The 21,268-nt window shown below is 39.2% G+C and overlaps 1 protein-coding gene across 4 annotated transcripts in view; it reads left to right on the top strand.

The window, feature by feature from the left end:
• The first annotated feature begins 13,556 nt into the window (after positions 1–13,556).
• The window catches only part of LOC146305607 (RNA-binding protein with multiple splicing-like), a 56,496-nt gene continuing 48,784 nt past the window's right edge, over positions 13,557–21,268 (top strand). For all 4 annotated transcript variants that reach the window (XR_014769068.1, XR_014769067.1, XR_014769066.1 and 1 more), the window contains exon 1: positions 13,557–13,747. Coding sequence is in view for 1 of the 4 variants with exons in the window: in XM_084712194.1 (XP_084568320.1) it covers positions 13,685–13,747 (63 nt within the window). In the remaining 3 variants the exon portion in view is untranslated. The remainder of the gene's footprint in view (positions 13,748–21,268) is intronic.

The following is a 21,268-nucleotide window of genomic DNA, read 5'->3' as shown; positions in this document are numbered from 1 at the left end:
GTGACTGTGGCTGTAAGCTGATTTACTGTAAAAACAATGCCTTAAAGAATAACTTTGGGTGTGGTGGTCCCCATCTTGGATTCGGTGGGTTGCCAGTCCTGCGCCCTCCCACCAGGGGTTGACAAATTGGTGCCCTGGGTACAGTGGGAATTCCACACAATGCCTGGTTTATTGTAATTGACACGGGTGTGGTTGCAACTTGCATTTCTACTGCAGCATGGGCCTGTGTAATCTCTGGTGACCCCCCTCCCATCGACCTCCTCACGTCTGAGCCCCTTGGGTGGTGCTCCCATCTGTGGCACAGCCTCACCGAATTGGGTGTGGATAGATGTGTATGTGTGTGTGTAGCACCTCCAGAATTGGGAGAATTACTTTAAAAATGTATTCTGATACAATTACTAATTACCTGTTAAAAAAAAAGTTTAATGTATTTGTTGTGCGCAAATGCACATTTAGTTTAATAGCCGTAAATCTACACATTTAAATTCACTTTTCAATGTAAGTTTCATTCACTCAAACTTAAAGTAAGCTTTTGTTTTTACCCACACACCATCCAACTGCATCAGCACCTACAGAAGCAAAAATTAATTTTCTGTAGTAGTGGTGGTGGTGGTGTTGATCTGTGTAGCTAACGTTAGCTGCTACTGTACTGTGATGTTGTTCCTCTTTTCTGATTTAAAGTCAAAACATAGAATTACGGCCTCATGGTTGCGTGTCTTCACCAACCACTCAAATGAGAGAACAATAGACCCTTTAACAGCCGACGTCATCGAAAAGCTGACCCCACATTTTGGCAACAGAAGTATTCGGACGAGTTACCAAGCTGCAAAGGTTGAATTAAACTTTTTACCAGCACTAAAATCACCAAACTGTGTGATTGTTGAGTATATGATTCTTCAGAATTGATATTCAAAATTCTGACAGGGTCATGACTACGGCTGCAAGCTATTAAATGTGTTGACTGAACTGCGGACGCGATCAAAACCGCTCACGTTTGCAGCGGCCCATTGACAAGCTGTTCAGGTCCGCTGCACTCCTGTTGGTAAAATGCATGTGCAGCTTTCTCATTGTTTACAAACTGTAAAAGGGTCTATAGAATAGAATAGAGTAGAATCTACCAGAACTACTTTAGAATGTGGAGCTACTTTCTTTTCTACAAGAGTGAAAATAGGTCCGACATGAAACTGGTTGATGGATTTTGGATTTCAGTTCGCATAAGCAGTAACAGTCAGGCTCCACAACGCTGCCAGTAATCATGTGACTCGCAAGCTTGCAATTGTTGTGCAGCTCTCTGAAAAGTAGGTGTCATAAACTCAAGAAATCTCTGAAACAGCAATCTGCAATACGGGTGCAAATGTACATCTGCAAAAGTTTCAAACTGAAACTGAAAACTTACAACAACAGCTCCTCCTCCTCCTCGGGAAAGATTTGCCAAGAGCCGCTGGCACACGGGTGGCGTGGGCTGCCAGAGACAGATCATCGTTGCTTGCAGCTTTAATTTTAAAATGTATTTTAAAACTGAACTCCTGCCAGTAATCTCCATTTTTACAAAATGTATCCGCAATCTGATTATGTTTTTTTTTTCTGTAACTGTAATGGAATACAGGTACTCCCCAAGCCTGAGCACTTCACTGCACCTGACATAAAAAGTTCAGATGTCACGTTTTTTCCTTTAACTTCATGCGGATGTAAAACAAGCTCAAGGCCGCTGCTCGTGCACTTGAGAGTTTTAAAGGCTTTGTGTCGTGTTCAGTGGGCAGGGCGGGCACTACACAGTACAGCAGCTCCCTGTAGGAGGCCCACAGCTGGTGTCGCACACTGCCAATACTCATTTGAACATGTCACGGCGGAGTCCCACAAGGAGTCCACATCAACCAGGGGCTAATTATTTCAGCAGAGGAGTGCAGCCGGGGCCACGTCTAGGCTCCTTTCTGCTCTCACTTCCTCTGCCCCCCCCCCCCCTCCACTACCATCATTTTTATTTCGGGGTGTTGCCAAAGTGTCAGTTTACTTTAATATGACAAGGAAGACAGATGCCGGCCACAGTTGCACGGATGTGCAGAGTGACAAGGACCTCATGGAGGGGGCAAGTGTGGCCTTTTAATCTGCGGTGGGTTTTTAGAGAGGCGAATTGGCTATGATGATAGCAACTCATGGCAGGAATTTGAGAGGAAGTTCAAATGTTGTTCTATATTTGGAAGCGGTTATTTATACCTCTCCCTTACTGTACTGTTGTGAAACTGAATTATCCAGCTCCCACTCGTTTGTTAAGGCAGACTTTTGTGCGTCGCAGTGGTATGTGCTTTTCTTTTCATAGGATTATCTCAAGTCAATATTTGGCCTTTGCTAGAATATGCAGCATTCTCTGAAGACTCAATAATACGTTATCATAAACAAAGAAGGAAGCATAAGATTTTAGTTTGTAATGCAGAGTTGGATACTGAGGAGATTGCTCTAAAAAATGTGAGTAAATATATCAAACTATGACTCCTTAAAAAAGGGGGAAAATACCATCAGTCCTTACTCTTACCCCTGTGTTTTTTCATCAGCACGTACAGTTCAGGTCTCTGTGTGGTCCACTGCAGTCAGTCATGTTCAAACAGGCCACCAGTTGGTTCGAGAGGATAAAGGCTTTCTGACAGCTGACCTTTGCATCCAGGTCCGCTCCACCTTTGAAAAGTGAAATGTGACCTATAGGCCGCAGTGATTTCCATTGCAATCCCACAGAAATAATTAATTTAATCACAACGGGGACCCTGAAACGCTGGTTGTCATGCCTTTTTAGTTTGTCCGTGGATGGCCACGCTGGTCACTTGGTCCACCATCTTGGTTGAGACTGAACTATTTCAGCAACTGTTGAATCAGCTGGTACATTTACATCAGAGAATTAATCTTAATAACCTTGGTGATCCGCTAACTTTTCCTTTAGTGCCACCATAAGGTTGACATTTGTGGTTTGAGGCCTCCCCGTAACTTCATCTGGCACCATCATCAGATAAAAATTTGATTTGTCCATTTCTTAAAGGGACAGATTAAAAAAAGAATGAAGCTTTTCCTCTCGCCTGTAGTGCTATTTCCCTATCTAGAATGATTTTGTGTGAGATATTGGCAGTAGAGCAATGTCTCTTTTCAGAAATCATGACCCAGTCGCAGAGGATGGCAACCGATGCTGCATCTGGGATGCCTTACAGCGAAAGTAAGGCAGTAAGTAAGAGGAAAAGTAAGGGGATCAACATAGCTGACAAGAATTTTTAATCTGGGAAGCTATTATTTCCATAAAAACAAAAGTGGCAACCTCATAGTGGCCCCAGAAAATAATCAGACTTCATCTTCTGGGGACAACGATTGTTATTATCAAGGTCAGTTTCATAACATCCAAGTGCTGGACCAACAGACAGACTTTGCTATCCCTAAGGCCACACTTGAGCTAAAACAAACCAGAAGTCTTAATTTAGTTTGGTTAGTAAAGTTCCCCTATTTTATCACTAAGATATTTGGCCCGAGTTCAGTGTCTTTATATCCGTGCACACATTATGTCATGCTCTGCTTACTGTCAATCACCAAACACCCACAGGAAGAAATGCAAGCCTGTGCCAGGAAATAATCCCTGAAGAACGTGTCACCTTACAAACTTCAGTGTTCTTTTTCTTTGGCGTGTCTTTGTTAGCCAGGAGAGAGGAAAACTAGAAGTGAAAGAGATTAGGTTAATATTTCAAGAGGGCCAAAAAGTACAAATTGATGACCCAGGTGTCTGGAACAAGTGTTGGTTTGAGTAAAATCATCTTTATCACGAGTTGCTGTTGTTCTCCATCATATTTCCTCTGCTGGACTGGCTCAGAGAAAGAGAATGCGAGGGCTCCTGTGATTAACTAGGTTGCATTACTGAGTAGTGAGGTAGAACGTGCGTTTATCCTCAAGGGCACGCCAGGGTCGTCAGGTGCAGCCGTGTGTTAAATCTGACAAGCCGCGAGAATGAAACCTGGTCTGAACGAAAACAAGAGCACCTTTCTGTCTTCTCGTGTGCGGACGGTCCTACAGTCGTGTCAAGGTACAGAAACACAAGAAAGAGGGACAAGTGTGCGTCATTAGACTGTACTATAAGCTTTCATGGTTCAGCGGGCAGAGGAAAGGTTGAGTGAGTGAGCAGAGACTGCGCTAAGTATGTCTCCTAGGCTTGAATTCCCAAATGTTGACACAGGTCTATGTAATGGACAGTAATGTTCCCTTTGAATGCTGTTGAGTGATCCTAAAATGTCTTAAAGCAGGTCAAAGGGAAGTACGTAAAGTTATATCTCCTCTTTTGTTATGCAGTGGAACCAATAAAAGGTTAAACTAAAACCCGGCCCCTGAGGTCTATGTCTTTCCCACCGCCTTTAATCTCTATTTAACAATGTATGCGTAGAGAAGTAAAGCAGTTCATTTGCTTTCTGCAGTTTGCTTAGAGCTGCAGAACTCTGTGTATTGACCTTCACTTACAGGGAATGTAAAATCTTCTTTTCTGATCTGTAACTTTTCTTTTTTTGCTACATCTTATAATTTGTCTTTTCAATGGAATTTTCACTTCCAGATCCTCACTGAGTTGGATATGTTCATAAATAAAATACCATGCATGCAAGAAATGCCAGGCTAGCAGCTCTGTGAGGCTGTATCTATATAAATGCCAACATCTACATGCTAACAATGACAATGCTAACATGCTAATGTTTAGCAGGTGTACTGTTTGCAGTGTTCACCATTTTAGTTTTGCTAATTATCACCAAACACGAGCAGCTGAGGATTGTGGGAGTGTAATCAGTTTTGCAGGTATTTGGTTATGAACTTAAAGGGACAGTTCACTGCAAAGTCAAAAATGCACATTTTTACCTCTAGTGCTATTTATCCATTTGATTGTTTGGGTGTGAATTTCTGAGTTTTGGAGATACCAGCCATAGAGATGTCTGTCGTATCTCAAGTTTAATGGAACTAGATGGCACGTGGCTTGTGGTGCCCAAAAAAATACATGTGGAAATCTCAGCAGCGATGTCTCTTTCCAGAAATCATGATCCAGTTACTCCACAGACTTTGTTGTGAGCAGTTCAATGTAAGAACTATTTTCTTGTTACCATACTACAACTGCCAATGATATCACTGTGTAGAAGGAAAAATGATAATGATAAATTGGTAAATTGATTAATAAGATTAATGACATCCTCCTTGGTTGAGCTGGGACCTCTCATCCATGAGTAAATACACACTTTGCTCTAGTAGAGAGAATGTAGTTCCTACATGAAACTGCTCACAACAAGGCCTGTGTATTATCCTGAGTCACACACCACAAGGGATAAAATGGTCAATTGTCATTCCTGACCTGATTGATAGTGAGTGCAGTCTGAATTCAGCATTAGCCTTGTTAAAATGGAGAATTTATTGCGGCAAATTGGATCCTTGAAAGCAGAAAATTGCCACTTGAAAGGATGGAAAGGAGAGAGGACCTAGTCAATTAAAAACAAACAAAAAGTACTACTGTTGTCATTTACCGTGATTTTTATGTCACTTAAAGAGGTTGCGTAAACAGAGCTTTAGCTGTGAAGAAGCCTGAGCAAACTAAAAGAAAGAACCAAGCCTCTCATGGCCAATTAGAGCGGGTCAATCTGACCACAAATTGCTCATTTGTGATGTTAGAGGAAGATCAAAGGGCACTAAGCATAAGGAGGAAGGAGGAACACTGCGTATCAGTAAGTCAAAGGAATGGAATGGCCTGGCTCCGAGCCCAATGAGAGCCACTTACCCCACATCACTCATAAGTGAAAGGTGAAGTGTGTTGCTCTGTCAAAGCCAGAGCTGCTGGTCTACAGGCTTGTTTTTACAGATGACCTTTGGATAGATTGCAACATTGTTCTCCCTCTTTTCTTTTAAAAACAAAAAAATGTCGGTTGTTTTGGAGGAAGTTAGCAACCATGGAGAACAGTCTTGAGTTTTCTTTGATACCGAGTTGCAGGAATGTAAAGAAAAAGTGAAAGGAGGAAAAAACAAGACAACACATCATCTCTGAGTCATCTGACTGAGAGGATTGCAAGAACCGCAGGGGTCCTCCCTCAGGGATCCACCACTGGTCAATACATCGGCATTGTGTCATGATAGATTTTTGTTTTGGTGCTCATATCACGCTGGCCTTTTAGCTATGAGTCAGTGATCCAGAAGACAATATTGGATAATCTGATTTGTGTCTCAATCTTCAATCCTGCCTTTGTTTCAGCAGAAGTTCTTACGGTACAGTTCAGATGTTTGTTATTTTGTAAACAAAGAACTGTGGTTCTAAAAGCAACAGTTTGACATTTTATGAAATATTCTCTATCTGGCTGTGAGTCAGATGAGAAGATTGATACCACGTTCATATCTATTAACATATAGTATTAAGACTAGAAACACTGGGTGAGAGCTAGCCTGGCCCTGTTCATAACAAAATAAAAACAAACAAACAAAAAAATCCACCTACCAGTGCATGTGGGAAAAGCCTGCAGGTCATTCTGCTAGAAAGCCCCTCTGGCAGAAATCATGCTATTTTAACCCAAACCATGATTTTCCACACCTAAACTAACAAAGAGGGGCTTTCTAGCAGTAAACCTTAAAGGCTAACTACTCCCAACAGCCCTACCAGCACTTCAGCTTCTTCAGAGAATAATGTATGATGGATTGTTAATATCTCAATCTTGCTAAGCTAGCCTATTTAATTGTTTAAAAGTCTGTTTATAGCCTGTTAGAATTAGCCAGCACTCAAAGTTTAGTTAGCCAAGTGTGACCTAAGAGAGTTTCTGATGGCTCGTTTAATGTGTTTTGGAGGAAATAAATTCCAAACAGGTGAAAATGAGTTGAAATTGTCTTCTGGATGCTAACTGCCAAGTAAAATAATTCTGACTGCTTCCAAGAGTCTGACAAGGGAGTGTGAATATAAAACAAATATACAAGCTACACCAGATTTTGTTTCCATTTTGCATGAAACATTTCTTGTCTCACTTATATGAGAGAAAAGACCTCTGGAATGAGTGTGATTATCTGCAGTTTGGACTGACAGAATTTCTGAGAAAATGTTCCAGCAGGACGAGTCTAAAAGTGTTTGAAAAAGATTTTCCAAAAATAAAGCTGCTGGAAAAGGTGGAACCGTCTAATAACCAGGGTCATCTTATATTTGGGGCAATGCAGTTATGTAATGTGTTAATTAGTGAGGATTAGATGAGCTGATAGGCAGATTTCTTTAAATTATAAACTGTATAGAAAGATGCAAAATGCAACTGGCAAGTAAGTTCGTTGGTTGGGTTGGTTAGGTTTAGGCATGATGAGTGATGATTGGTTAAGGTTATGGTAAGCCAAATAACTAATTAAAACCAAATTTATCAGAAAAATTACCACCTGAACAACACTGGAGTTATGAAAACTACCTGAAGTGACAGAAACCATGTTTGGAAAAAATGTATTTTACAGTTACTTAGATTTTTCTGTTTGTCCCATGTCCCATATGCTAACATGGAGGAGGTTACAACCTATACTGCACCCAACCACAAGGGGGCTATCAAGATACCTTTGGGGAGCTGTCTTGTCCATCTCTATATACATTGTGCATTCATGTTGCGTCAGAGTAATCGGGAAAATTAGTTCTCAATTGGGAAAATTTAGCCCCCTCAAGTCACGGAAAGTTGATGAAAAGTTTGCCATGTGACTTACTAAGTTTTTGTCTGTTGACGTCATATACACAGTAATAACATAGTAATAGTAATAATCCCAGAGAAGAAAACCTGAAGCTGAACTGTACCATTTCATGTGCAGATCACTGAATACAATTTTGGTGATAAAACAAAAACAAAACATCGTCTGTCATCTCAAAAGTCTGCACCCCCTTTTATCCGTTTTTCATTCGTTCGCTGTTTCTAGTGACAGGAACGAGCTGCAGAAGAAGCTAAACTCCACATCCTCGTTCTGTTACCCACGTTTAATAACTTATTACAAGCGACAGTCCCTGATGACTGCACCTGCTTCTGAATTTGCTTCTTGGGAACACTGTTGTTGTATAATATATACGATATTATACCGTATATATTGTGATGTTTTAATTTAGTATGAGTCTTGTTCTAAATGTATTTGTACTTCATTGACTTGTATCAACTTGCCTTCTGTCGCTGCCTCTTTTTTCTCCGCTTGAAGAAAAAAAAAGTCTCAGCCAGCCCATCACTCAGATGCTTCAACAAAAACAACCCTACCCTTTGCAGCATCTGTGTTGTTTCTAAATTACGACTCAAAAGCTTGTGAACACAATGAAGGCGGAAGAACGACTTCCCAACTCGGACAATGGGACCATCCGAGGAGCAGCAACGGTGAATGTTTGAACAGAGCCAGGCTAGCTTATCTTTACGCTAAGTTCACCTAACTGTGGCCTCACATTTAGCATACAGACATGAGATTGCTATGGATCCTCCCATCTAACTGTCGGCAAGAAAACAAAGACGTGCATTTCCCAAAATGCTTCCGTTCTATTACATGAAATTAACATGCCTGCTCTCTCTTTTGTCTCCCTGTCAGCTCAAACTAAAATAACAAGGCTTTCAACCAGTGCAGCTGACATTGTTGCATTTTCTTAGACCAGCAGTCTCTTGATAACACAAAGATATCTTCATGTAAGGCTGGACCATGTCAAAGCTTGCTGACATGTTACCCAGGACACCGTGACCAGACTGTCTCCTAGCTGCTCCTCATTCTCCTCCCCCCCCTCTGTGTGTGTGTGTGTGTTTTTGTGGAGGGGGGGGGCACCCTCCCCACCCTCCCTCTCCAAGCATCAGACCACACAGCTCAGCCCTGAGACCTGTCAAACACAGCTGGGACATCTCCCCACCCTCTCCTCTCCTCCTCCTTCCTACCTCTCCTCCCCCTCCTTCGCTCCCCAGACTCCGGCAGGAAGCTTTGATACAGGGGTGTTGAGCAGCAAGGGGAACATTTCCATTTTTATCTGCTTCGAAGACTCCAGGACCCTCCTCCCTTCCCTCTCTCCCCCCCATCCCGAACTGCTTCTCATCAGCATAAAAAGAATCTGCCATTTCCCTTCTTCATTGTGCATGCTTCAGATGCAGTGTAATTGATATAGACATGATCTAGGAGGGGAAAGAGCAGAAATCTCTAAGACCGATCCACCATGACTGTTTTTCCTTCTTTTTTCTTGCTTTTGAGGTGCGAGTTCAGCAAAAACGACTTGCCGTGTTTTCTGGCTGTCACAAAATGCGAGCGTCTGTCCTGTGCAATAAATGTCATGCAACATATAGTCAAAGTCTCCACTACCGAGCTACTGTCAGCTCTTGAACTCCTCAACGCGAAATACAAAGCGAGGCAGTTGCTCAAAATAAATGTTTTGAAACAGGGGAGCGTTCAAGGCTGCCTTGTCACCTGATCGCTGCTTTTAAGGCTGTTTTGCACCCCGTGCTGTAGACAATAATAGGCGTGCCAGTAAACTTCTTAGTGTTTGCTCATCTCCTCTGTTGTTGAGACGTTACTTCCATAGCTGCAGGGTCTGGCTGTTTCCCAGCTCCGAGGTCATAAATCAAAGAGTCTTGACTGAGCTCACGGCGGATTAGTTCAGCTTGTTATCATATTCAAATCTTGAGCAATTTACAGGTGTTGTCTCCGGCACACGCGCGACCTGCCCTGGTGGTCATTGTAAATCCAGACAGAAATGAGGGGTATCGGTGATGTCTGAGGAAAAATATTTGCCTGAAACCACAAAACTTCTACTTAGAGGCCTTGAAATGATAAACCAAGAGCCACGTGAAATGTATTAAACAGTCAGGTTGATGATTGTCTGTGTGCGTCTTTACAGATGATGGATTGTGCTGAGTGCTACATTTCAGAAGGCAGAAAGAAAACGCTCCTGAGTGTGCAGGGTAACAACACATACTCTGATGCCAGATTTATGACAGAAACTGACGGTACGTAAGCAGCTTGGTTAAAGGTTAATCAGTCCACAGGTTAACATACAGAGAAAATTAGTGACTCTTGAAATACATACGTATGTAAAAGCGAGTGACAGATACAAAATAAAGCCATTTCTGGATTGTTCCCAGTAAAGAAAAAGACAAACAATTAAAGGACCAGTTTGTAAAATTTAGTGCCGTCTAACAGCAAGCTTGCAGGACTCCTCACCTCACCCTCCCCTTCCAAACATGTAGCAGAGGTGCACAGAGACGTCATTATTTGTGTAATTAATTTCTGAGTCTGTTCAACCAACAAAACTATTTGTCTCTGTATCTGTATTCAGATGGAAGACCAGAAGTTGATGTGGTTTACACCAGAGGTCACCTCAAATCAAGCACATGTTTTGTTTTCCTAACCTAATATTCATTTCAATTGTTTTAACTACAAAGCATCAAAGTGATGTTATTAAGGTGACCAGATGTCCTAAAAAATTCAGGACAGTCCTGAATTACATAACCTGACACGCCACATGGTTTGTTACACAGAACCATCTGGGAAGTCATCTATAGAAAGTGTATGGCAGAGAGTGGGCACTTTCAAAAAGAACATTTTTCAGGTGATTGGATGAACCATCTGTCATGTCTAACAAGGCCTAACTTCAACCAATCAGATCACCTCAGTGAACCACACGCAAAGGCCTCCACTGTTGTTCTTTGCTATTCATTTGATGAAGAAATGCTTTCCAGTTCTGATATAACTGATGGCATCTACGCTAACCTCTTCAGGAGCCGTCATTGTTTGATCAAGACGAGTTTTTCCCATGGATATTTCTCACTGGTGGCGCAACTAAAACCACGCCCATAGCTGCCAGTACTCTCTCTTAGGGTGTTGATTGGCTCGCACCACCTCCGGTGCGGACACAAACGGATGGCTTGGAGCCTGGCAAGATGGATTCTCATGTGATCTTGCGATCTCACGAATCTGGCAAAGTTTCAAGAACAAGGACAGGACCCATTTCACCCATTCTCATCTGGTCACCCTAAATTTAATATCGGCATATAATTAATTATTAAATACATTTCCACATTCTCATAGTGTACTCTTTTTTCTCTATTTCTGTTTTTAGTTTCAGTTCTCCTTTAACTGGGAGATATTGAAAAATAAGAAACTGAAAAAATGTTTGATATTATGAAAGCATTGTGTTTTGTATTGGAAACTATGAAAAAGGTATACAGGTAAAATAAAAAATATTGTTGAAGGGAATAAGTGATTTAAATCAGTGGCTGATTAGAGAAGACTTTTTTTAAACTATGCTGAGGTAATCATGGAGCTAACTTTTTCTGAATAATAATAAAGAACTTCAGATAGAAGAACGCTCTGTTTCCATCTGATTATTTGTGTTTTCCTGTATAATGCTTGGATTTATATCCCCAGTGTGTATGACAGCCTACAGCTACAACCTACAGAGCCTGCAGGAGTCATGCTCTCTGTAGATGTAACAAAAACACAACGATTCTTATTTTCAGGTGATTATACATGAATGAAATCATACTTAGAAATATTATATTCCATTTCTGCCATATTCTCGCAATATAAGTCTGTAAATCTTACACTGTACCTTTAAAGGTTGAACAGTTAAGAGGTTAAGATATAGAAAAAATAGTGACTCAGTGAGTGACAGATTTATCTCTGAAACAAAACCATATCTGGATTGTTCGCAGTGAAGTACCTGATAAAAATACCAACAATTAAACAATCAAAAATGACTCATTACAAAACCTTCTACAGTATGAGTAATCTTTCATGTGTGCCCTGTTGCTAATCAGGGAAAACTTTTATTTATTAATTTTTGAGGAAGGTACGTAGGTAGCTCTATATTTAACCCCTTGGGAAACTTTCAGTCTCACAGCAGCAAAGATACGTAAAGAATACAAATTGGATTATAAATAAGGAACAGTTAGACAATATAATAAAAAAGAATAAATATACTAACAATAGGCTACTAATAAAAGCATGTGCGTTAGTTTATTGTTTTGTATATCTCCTGTAATTTGACTAATTTATCAGTCACGTCATACCAGGTTTAGATGAATGCCTTGTAACTAAATTCAGAGTGTGAGAGTGTGTGTGAGACAGTAAAATCATGTCCACACTATTTAGAACAGCAGTTCTCAACCATGGTCTGAGGACCCCCAGGGGTCCTTGAGGAGGTTCAATGTGGTTCCCAGAAAAATTCCACCAGAGAATGAGCAAATATATAAAAATGTCTATTCTATATATGTATATAGGTTTCACACTCTTCACTATTAATCTGCCGAGACAGATAACTAATCTTATCAGGTGTGAATCCCTGAGACTACATCTTATCAAATATGGGTCTGCAGCCTGTTGTGTACCAACTTGTGGGTCCTTGACACCAAAAACATTGAGAACCACTGTATTAGATATGCAGCGTTTTCTAAATCAGGCACCCATTAAAGGTTAGGTCATGACAAAACTAATAAACTTATCAGCATGCAGGAATTGAGTAATTTATGTCCAACTCTATATAGGCTATTTACATTTCTTTCTTTTTCTTTTCTTTTCTTTCTTTTTTTTTCCAGCACTTTTAAACAAAATGAGTAAAGAAATAAAGGTTTCACTGTATTCCCAACACTGTAGAGATGGTTTGGAACAACAATTATAAAGTATAAAATAAGTAGCTGTACAGACCAACTGCTAACATTAGCTTGGAAGACAAACCAAAAGCTACACAGACCAACCATCAACTTTAGCAACACAGACAGACTGCTAATGTTAGACATAATCCAAAAGTAACAGAGTTACATTAGTTACATTACTTTAACATTGTGATACTTGATTAGGCTAATGACTGCATCCTTTAACAGGTGTGCAACAGCAGCGCCCTGCATCATGGGTAACACCTGTGTTTAACTATTTCATATCAAAAACAGCTGCTATGAACATTTCCAGGGTATATGCTGACTCTTAAAAGAATATTTTTAAAGTTTAGTGGGCTATTTTTACTTAAATAACGGATACTTTCTCCACCACTCACATATAAGAGGATAAAAATCAAACGAACTACTACAGACTCCACACTGTAATAATATTACAGGAATGCTGCAGCGACTAAAATAACATCCAGCTGGTCCAAAAGGAGATTGGTGATTGGCACTGATTTTCCACTGTCGCTCTCGCAGCACTTGATAAAACTTGTTAAAGCCCAGCAGCAGACGGCGCATCCCACCCTTTACCCCACCCTAAACCCCTCCCTCCGTCCCCTCCACCCCTCCCACCCTCCCTCACATGGAGATGAGGAGAGAAGTTTGCCTGCGGCGCAGTCCACTGAACATTTACTGTATTTCATTTGGGGAACAGCAACAAGAGCCTGCGGAGAAGCTTTCCAGGGAATGCTGGGGAATATCTGACTGCACAGAAAACGCCACTCTCTGCTCACTTTTTTTTTCCTCTTTATTTTCGCGCAAAAAAAAAAAAAAGAAAACAGAAAAATCTTTACTTATCATTGATGTCGCCAAAGTAGTGGGAAGCTCGGGTCAGTAGGACAGCGGCCGAGCGCGGACGGTGTGTCTGTCGGTGTGGGTGCTTTTTGTTTTTTTAATTAAAAAATAAAACAAAAAGAGTCCTGGAGGAGAAGGACAGAGCGAAGCAGAAACGAAAGACGACCAAAGAAGAAGAAGAAGAAGAAGAAGAAGACAGTCCGAGTGAACGTGATAAAAGAGTCCGACTCAGAATGAATAACAACAAAATCGAGAAAGAAAACGAGCAGAGTGAATTCACCAACCACGAAGAGGAGGTATGTATCCACACCGAGCACCTACTGTACCTGCTTTCACAGCTGCTGAAGAAATTTATGATTTGTGACCCACAACGACCAATAATTAATGAAAAGATCCGGGTTGAAACCGTAGCGTGTTTTAACCACCGCTGGCTACTTTGTCACTGTAGTACTCTTCGTATTTTCACGTTTAACGTGTGAAAACCTTCTCCTGTAGCATTTCCTGCGCTATTTTATCACGTAAAAGTTGCCAGTCTTTCTTTTCTATCATTGTATCATCATACTGTAAGCAGCATATCATGCACCTGTTATCTGTTATTAATACAAGTTGCCTATATTATAAGATAAGATAAGATAAGACAGAACTTCTTGTTACGGCAATATAAGAATAACAACAATAGAGTATTAAATATAAAGTATACAATGTAAAGTGTAGAAGGAGTAAATGCAAAGAAACAGTAGATGTAAGATAGAAACAATAGAAGATAGGCTGAGTAAAAAAGTAAACTGAAAGAGTAAAGTACTATTGGCAATGGCATTGAAAGTAATATTGGCAGTGATATTGAAAAATGAAATTGCACATGATACATGAAAATAATAATGGAAAGTAATATTGCACATGACAGTGAGTGTATAATATATGATATTAAAGCTTATATTGTAAATGAAAAAATAAAGTAATATTGCACATGATAATGAGCATAATATTGCATCTGATATTGAAACGTAATAATATCTCTATTCTTTATTTTTGTAACCTTCCTTATACTACATTGATGTAAAAGTATGGACTGATACTAGATACTGGACTTTTTACGGCCGATGCCGATATTATGAATTTAAAAAAATCTCATATCGATTCGCCGGCCGATATCGCAATGATCCACGTGTGCTATCAGATGCTGACAAAGATATGTAATTGAGACAGGATATTTTATAGTTTAATAATAAACTTTATTATCTAAAATGAAATCACAACACTGAAACAGCAAATTTTCATCATTAATGTTTTTAATAAAATCTATAAATAGAAATAATCAGTTTATCGATGTAAAGAATTCAATGATTAAAACGACAATGTATGTTTTGTGAACCAACTCACAATATGGTTTTGTTCTGCCTTGTCTGTGTAGAAGTGGCAGTAATTAATGTTTAACACAACTAATGTGCAATTATTAATGATTGATTGATTATTGATTGTTAAATTGCTCAACTATTGGTTAAGGTAAATGGGAAAAAAATGCAACTAAATAATTACAAAATAAAACAAACAGAAAAAATCTATTTCAATATTAAACTTGCTTTATTCTGCTGAAAAAGTTTTCATATCGGACGACATATATGCTGATACCGATATAGACCGATATAGCTGTGATATACCGATATCAGCTGATGATATGGGCTGGCCAATATATCTGTCTGACTCTACAACAAGCCGGCTACTGAATCCTCAGGAGGAAAAAGTGAGGAACAAGGCTGGACTTAATAATTGATGAATCACTAATAAGCAGTTCCTGAATAACTCTGACGCCAGGCCTATATTATTGAAGGTAATGATACGTTACCTTACAAAACTGTTGTTAGTTCTGTCTTACTGTACCATAAAGCCAGACTTCACACAACACTGGAAAGCAGAACAGTAAAGGGAATTCTGAGCCGGGGGGCAAATTAGTTTTCAAACAATTGCTGCTGCAACATGTAGGCAATAACTCTTTGTAACACAGACCTCACTGCATTACAGTTAAAGGCATACTATGTTAAGAAAAAAAAAAACAGACTCATATAAAATAACCCTTCTTAATCATCACGTATGACGCACTAGAAGTGCGTAATTGTGTCTTTATTTTCTCATTATTTTGCTGTTTGTGATTCTTCATAAAACAGACTAAACAATCATATATCTTTCTGCTGTGTTTACAAACAGCATCTAGCAAAATCCTGCATAGTCTACCTTTTAGGAAGAACAGGCTCCTGCTAATATGACTTGATTACGTCTTAATACTCACCAGAATCCATTAAGTTTCTGGTAAAAATGTACTTTCTCTCTAAACATGCTGGATAATCGCCCAGTTTCTTCAACTTTCTCCTCTGTAAACATTGCACAATCTTGATCCATAGTCTCCTCCTCCTTCTTCTTCTTTAGTAAATAAGTTTGTAGTGCTGCTCTTTGCATGGGGTTGGTTTTCTTTGGCTCGGAGACATCTCCACTCGTGTTATTTCAGAGCCCCACACATCCGCAGCCAAGTGATGTAAGAAAGGTATATCAGATTATATCAGATATTTCTCTTGGAGCAATTTGATTAAGGCTCAGTGTGCTGTTCGTCACTTTGTAACTGAATAGCCAAACATGCCCGGCCTGATGGATCACCATATTTGGTCCACTGGTGAGGTTACCGTGGACGCAGGGAGTTGCTGCAGCACCACACAGATGAGGTAAAGAGTAAAAAAACGACTTTTTGGAAACCAGAGGAAGAGTTTCGGTTCAGAGCTTCATTCACCTTGTGACCTTGTTTGCTTGTGATACAGTTGATCCTGTGAATGTACGAGCACAGGACTATCAAAGTTTTGTTCAACCAACGGTGCAAAATGCTGAGATATTAAATTAAAACTCATGCAAGACAGAGAAAAGCAGAAAAACATCACATTTCAGAAGCTTTTTTGCATTTTGTGCTCAATAAATAACTTACACGATCAGTATTTTCTGTTGATCAGTTAATCGACTAATCATTACAGCAATGCACAGCTTAACATCTTTGTTTGAAATGGGAGAGAGATGGTTCTTTATTATTTTAATGAAAGATTACAAGAAAATAACTTGACTATCAGCTCAATAGGTCTGCTGCTAGCGATCATTTTTTTTATCATCCATGAGTCTGTCGATCATTTTGTTGATTAACTGATTTGTTGTTTGTTCTGTAAAATGTCAGAAAATGGTGAAAAATGTTGATCACTGTTCCCCTGGGCCCAAAATGACAGCCTCAAATGTCCTTGTTTTGTTTAATAAAGACTTAAACGATTAATAGCAATGATGATGATCGATTAATTGACGAATAGTTGCAGCACTGCACAGCTCAACATCTTTGCTTCAACTAGAAGAGGGATGGTTGCTTTTCATTTTGACTAAAGAACACAAAAAATAAATAAAAAAGTATGATATATGATAATATGTCGGACAGTATTCTCTCTCCCTCTCTCTCAGTCACTCTCTCTCTTTCTATGTAATGTAATTTGAAAAGTACAAATTTGAATTAAGAAAGATGAAAAAAATATATAAACTGCTGCCTATAAAACAACAAAATAAGATCATTCTGCACATATTCTGAAAAAAAAAAATCAATTTACTGTCATAGAGGACTAAAGAAACCGAAAAATGTTCACATCTGAGAAGAAAATTGGAGATTTTTGTCTTATTTCCTTAAAAAACAACTCAAAACAATTAATTGATTGTCAGTTCATTTAATAGTTGACAACTAATTGATGAATCAACTAGTCGCTGCAGCTCTACTGCCCATGCACACCTCATTACAGCATCTAACAGCTTTCTTTTAGAGCAAAAACAATTAACTAGTTAGAAAATTAACTTTCAACTTGAACTGTTCTGATCTATTTATCATTTACTTAATTTTTCGAGCAGAATTGCAAACGTTTTGTTTCCAGTTTCTCAAATGTGCAGATTTGCTGCTTTTCTTTGTTTGATATTATTCTAAATGTTGTATGGATTTTCAGACAAAATAAGCAATCAGAAGGCATCAGTTTGGGCTTTGGGAAGTCGTGATGAGAATTGTATCAGTGGCGAAGAATAATCAGTAGTTGCAGCTCTGTTTTGCTGGATAAATACATCTCTGAACCAGCATCACAAGGACCAGACCAGACAAGAGTCGTCTCTTGCATTGTGTAAAACGCAGACAGAGAGACAGAGAGAGTAATGGCCAGAGGAATCTAATGGTTGTGGGAATGTTTGGAGGACGTCCAGACTTAGATTTACTCGACTGAATTAACGTAAGGTGAGACAGCACCACTTTATCTTTTGTGTAATGATGTGTGTTGTATGCAGGGGAGCAGCCAGCAAGTTTTGGGGAGACTGTACCACACACACACACACACACACAGACAGACACACACATTCAGAGTCATATATTAAGTGTGCAGGCGTGGAGAGGTGCAATCACACACATATGCAGATGTTTGCAGGCAGGTGTGTGTTAGAGCTGCAATTATTAATCAGTTAATTAACCATTAAATTATTTGCCACCTATTTTGATACTCGAGCGCAAAAAGAAAAAAGTCAAAACTCTCTGATTAAAGGAGAAATATGGAATTTATTTACTGTACTAAATCATAAAATGACCATCACATGTCATCAGAGATTAAGGAGACACGCTAAGTTGAAATAGTGGCTACAGCCAGCGTGTCTTCCTGTGAAATTTCCCCTCTAGTGCATCTGTTTTTATTTGTCCATTTCATGTTTATTCACATTTAAAAGTTCAAATTAATATCGAATGTGTGTCCTACTTTCTGACTGGACTTTGGGAAACACTAATCAACATTTTTGAACATTTTCTGACGTGTTATAGACCAATAACTAATTGACTAATTGAGAAAATGATCAACAGATTAATCAGAGATGAAAATGCTGTGTGTAATCACACAAAAACACACGTTAGACTAAAATAAAAATCATTAATTCCAGAGTTTGACTTGCACTTGCACCACATGAGAAATGATGTCAGAGTTTAGGGCTGCAACTGAAAATATGTTGATCATTTTCTTGATTAATTGATTAGTTGTTTAGTTCATAAAAAGTTGAAAAATCACTAAATCCCAAGGTGACGTCTTCCAAAGCCTTGTTTTGTTCACAACAAGATTTTGAGTTTACTGTCAAAGAGAACTAAAGAAGCAAGAAAACATTCACATTTGAGAAGCTGAAATCAGAGAATTTTCTCAAAAAATGACTCCAAATGATTAATCTATTATCAAAATAGTAACAAAGTGATTATTTGTTGCAGCTTTATTAAAGTTTATGAAAGTAAGGACAATACAAACTGCTTAATGGATGATCAAGTGACTAATTTGACATTTTCAACTTTTGTGTGTTTAAGCCTTTAAACACATTTTCCGTCCCAATCTCCTGTGCAGGAACCTTCACAAAGATCACAAAAGCACTAAATGCAAAATGCCAAACAGCTTTGAGCTTAACAACACTAAAGCAACCATAAACTATGACCTTATGAGAGCCAAAGTTTAACAGCCTCGCTGGTATGACTCTCACATGCTGAGCAGCAACCCCCCCCCCTCCTCTTTGCACACTGTAGTATGTGACTCAATGGATCACTGATTCGCACCAGTAAAGCGCCGTGGCGAGCTTGGCTTCTCGTGCCTGCTTCATTGCTCAACCTCACACGCCATCATCAGTGTACACCCCGCCGATGCTTAATGTTTATCTTCCGTGGACCAGCGCTCACCAAACATGGTGCTGCTGCGGACGAGGTATGCAGGTCTCAGCCCACGGCAGCGTCTAATCTCACGGGCTGGTTTGATAAAGCTTTATTATCAGGTGTTCTGGATGCTTTCACAGGCCGTGGCACTCAACGGCCACTGATGTAGTCGAGCTGACACGCCGTCTGTTAACATGGTGAATGTCAAAAGATGCGTTTTGACCAGCTGTGGTTTCCACGCCTTGTATGGACACGAGACCTGGAGTGGTCTTCAAAGGAGATTCTTTAAAAAAAAATGATTTTTTTTTAACAGCAGCCATTTTAACATGAAACAAACTTCCAGTTCACAATGATGACGGCATTAGGGGGCGTACATGTGGACTCATTTTGTAAACACAGAAAACACGACCCCATTTGAACACACCATAATGCACAATCTACAGTACACTAACAATACAGTACATTTCTTGTAAATTCAAGTACACTGACATACTATTGCAGAATTATCATCTATTTTTTGTACATAGTTGAACTTAAGTTGAACTTAATGATATTACATTTATTTATTTATATGATATTAAGTTGAAAACCTTTGGTTTCTGATTCAGTGGTAGGAAAAAAACAACTATATGAAGACGTCACCTTGGGCATGAAGCATGTGAGGCAAATTAATCAATAACAATATTCATGAGTTGCTGATCAAATTATAAAGACCCATTAGCTGTTTAAGTCATTTATCAAGAAAAGAGTGCCAAAGATTTGGTTCTCAGATACAAGGATTTGCTGCCTGTTTCTGTATTTTATCATTATTAATAGAATATATTTGTGTTTTGGATTTAAAGGGTCAGACAAAACTAGCGCTGCAGCTGCTGATCATTTTCCTTGTTGATCATTTACCTCTCTGAATCGATCAGTTGTTTGGTCCATAAAATGTCAGAAAATTGTGATAATGTCAATCAGTGTTTCCCCGAGGCCAAGATGATGATGTCAGATGTTTTGTTTTGTCCACAACCTCAAGATATTCAGTTTACTGTCAGAGAGGAAAAAAGAAACCAGAAAATATTCAGATTTAAGAAGCTGGAATCAGGGTTGTGACTTTTTTTTTAATAACTCAAAATGATTTAACGATTATCAAAATAGTTGGTGATTAATGTCATAGCTGAAAACTAATCAATGTTTTATATGATAGTAAAATTAAACTCTTGGCTTATGAATCAGTGATAGGAAAAAGCAAAATTATTAAGATGTCACCTTGGGCTCGGAGAAATTATGATAGACGTGTTTCTCTATTTTAGAGAGCAAACAATTAATAATGACAATATGCATGAGTTGTTGCCCAAATTTTAATGATCAATTAATCATTTAAGTCATCATCTGTCAAGCAAAAAGTGCCAGAAATTAGGTTGTCAGATGAAAGGATTTGCTGCTTTCTCTGTTTTATATGATTATGAATTGAATATCTTTGTGTTTTGGACAAAACAAGGGACAAGAAGATGTCAACTTAGGCTCTGGGAGATTGAAATGGCCATGCAAATAATCATTTATATATTTCAGATTATGTGCAGGCCATTTTTGTGTTAATGAGTAGTTCATATTGAGGACAGGGAATCAAAGTTGAAGACATGCAGTACAGGTTGTGAGTACATGGAATGCATCCTCACTAACAAAGACACCCGACTAAGCTCGACCTTTAACCTGCTTGCTGTCAGTTTCCTCCAGCTAACTCGTGTTTATTTAAGTCGAGACCTGCTCAGCCTCCTCAACCCTGGAGGTCCACCGTCAAAAAAAAAAAAAAAGCACCTGATTTTTGACAAATGGGTGAACACAGAGCGTTTTTTCCTCTGCAGGATGAGACTGTGTACTTGAAATCACACTCATCAGATTCACAGTAAAAGTGGATGTAACAGTTGAACGCAGCAGGAGTTTGAACCTCGTAAAACATCTGTTGATTCTAGTTCCCGGCTCACCATAAACATGTAAGTGGATCTTTTACAAGCGCCCAAAGAGAAACAGAATATCACTCAAGCAGAGTTCAGCAAATGCGGCGTATCTCCCTGGGGTGTAATTGGATTGTGCTTGGCCTGCTTTGGGTATCCACCAGGTT

This window comes from Lutjanus erythropterus, chromosome 23, assembly GCF_056507025.1.
Source record: "Lutjanus erythropterus isolate fLutEry1 chromosome 23, fLutEry1.hap2, whole genome shotgun sequence".
Lineage (NCBI taxonomy): Eukaryota > Metazoa > Chordata > Actinopteri > Lutjaniformes > Lutjanidae > Lutjanus > Lutjanus erythropterus.
The sequence above is the reverse complement of the archived record's forward strand: the minus strand, read 5'-3'. Positions and strand labels throughout refer to the sequence as shown.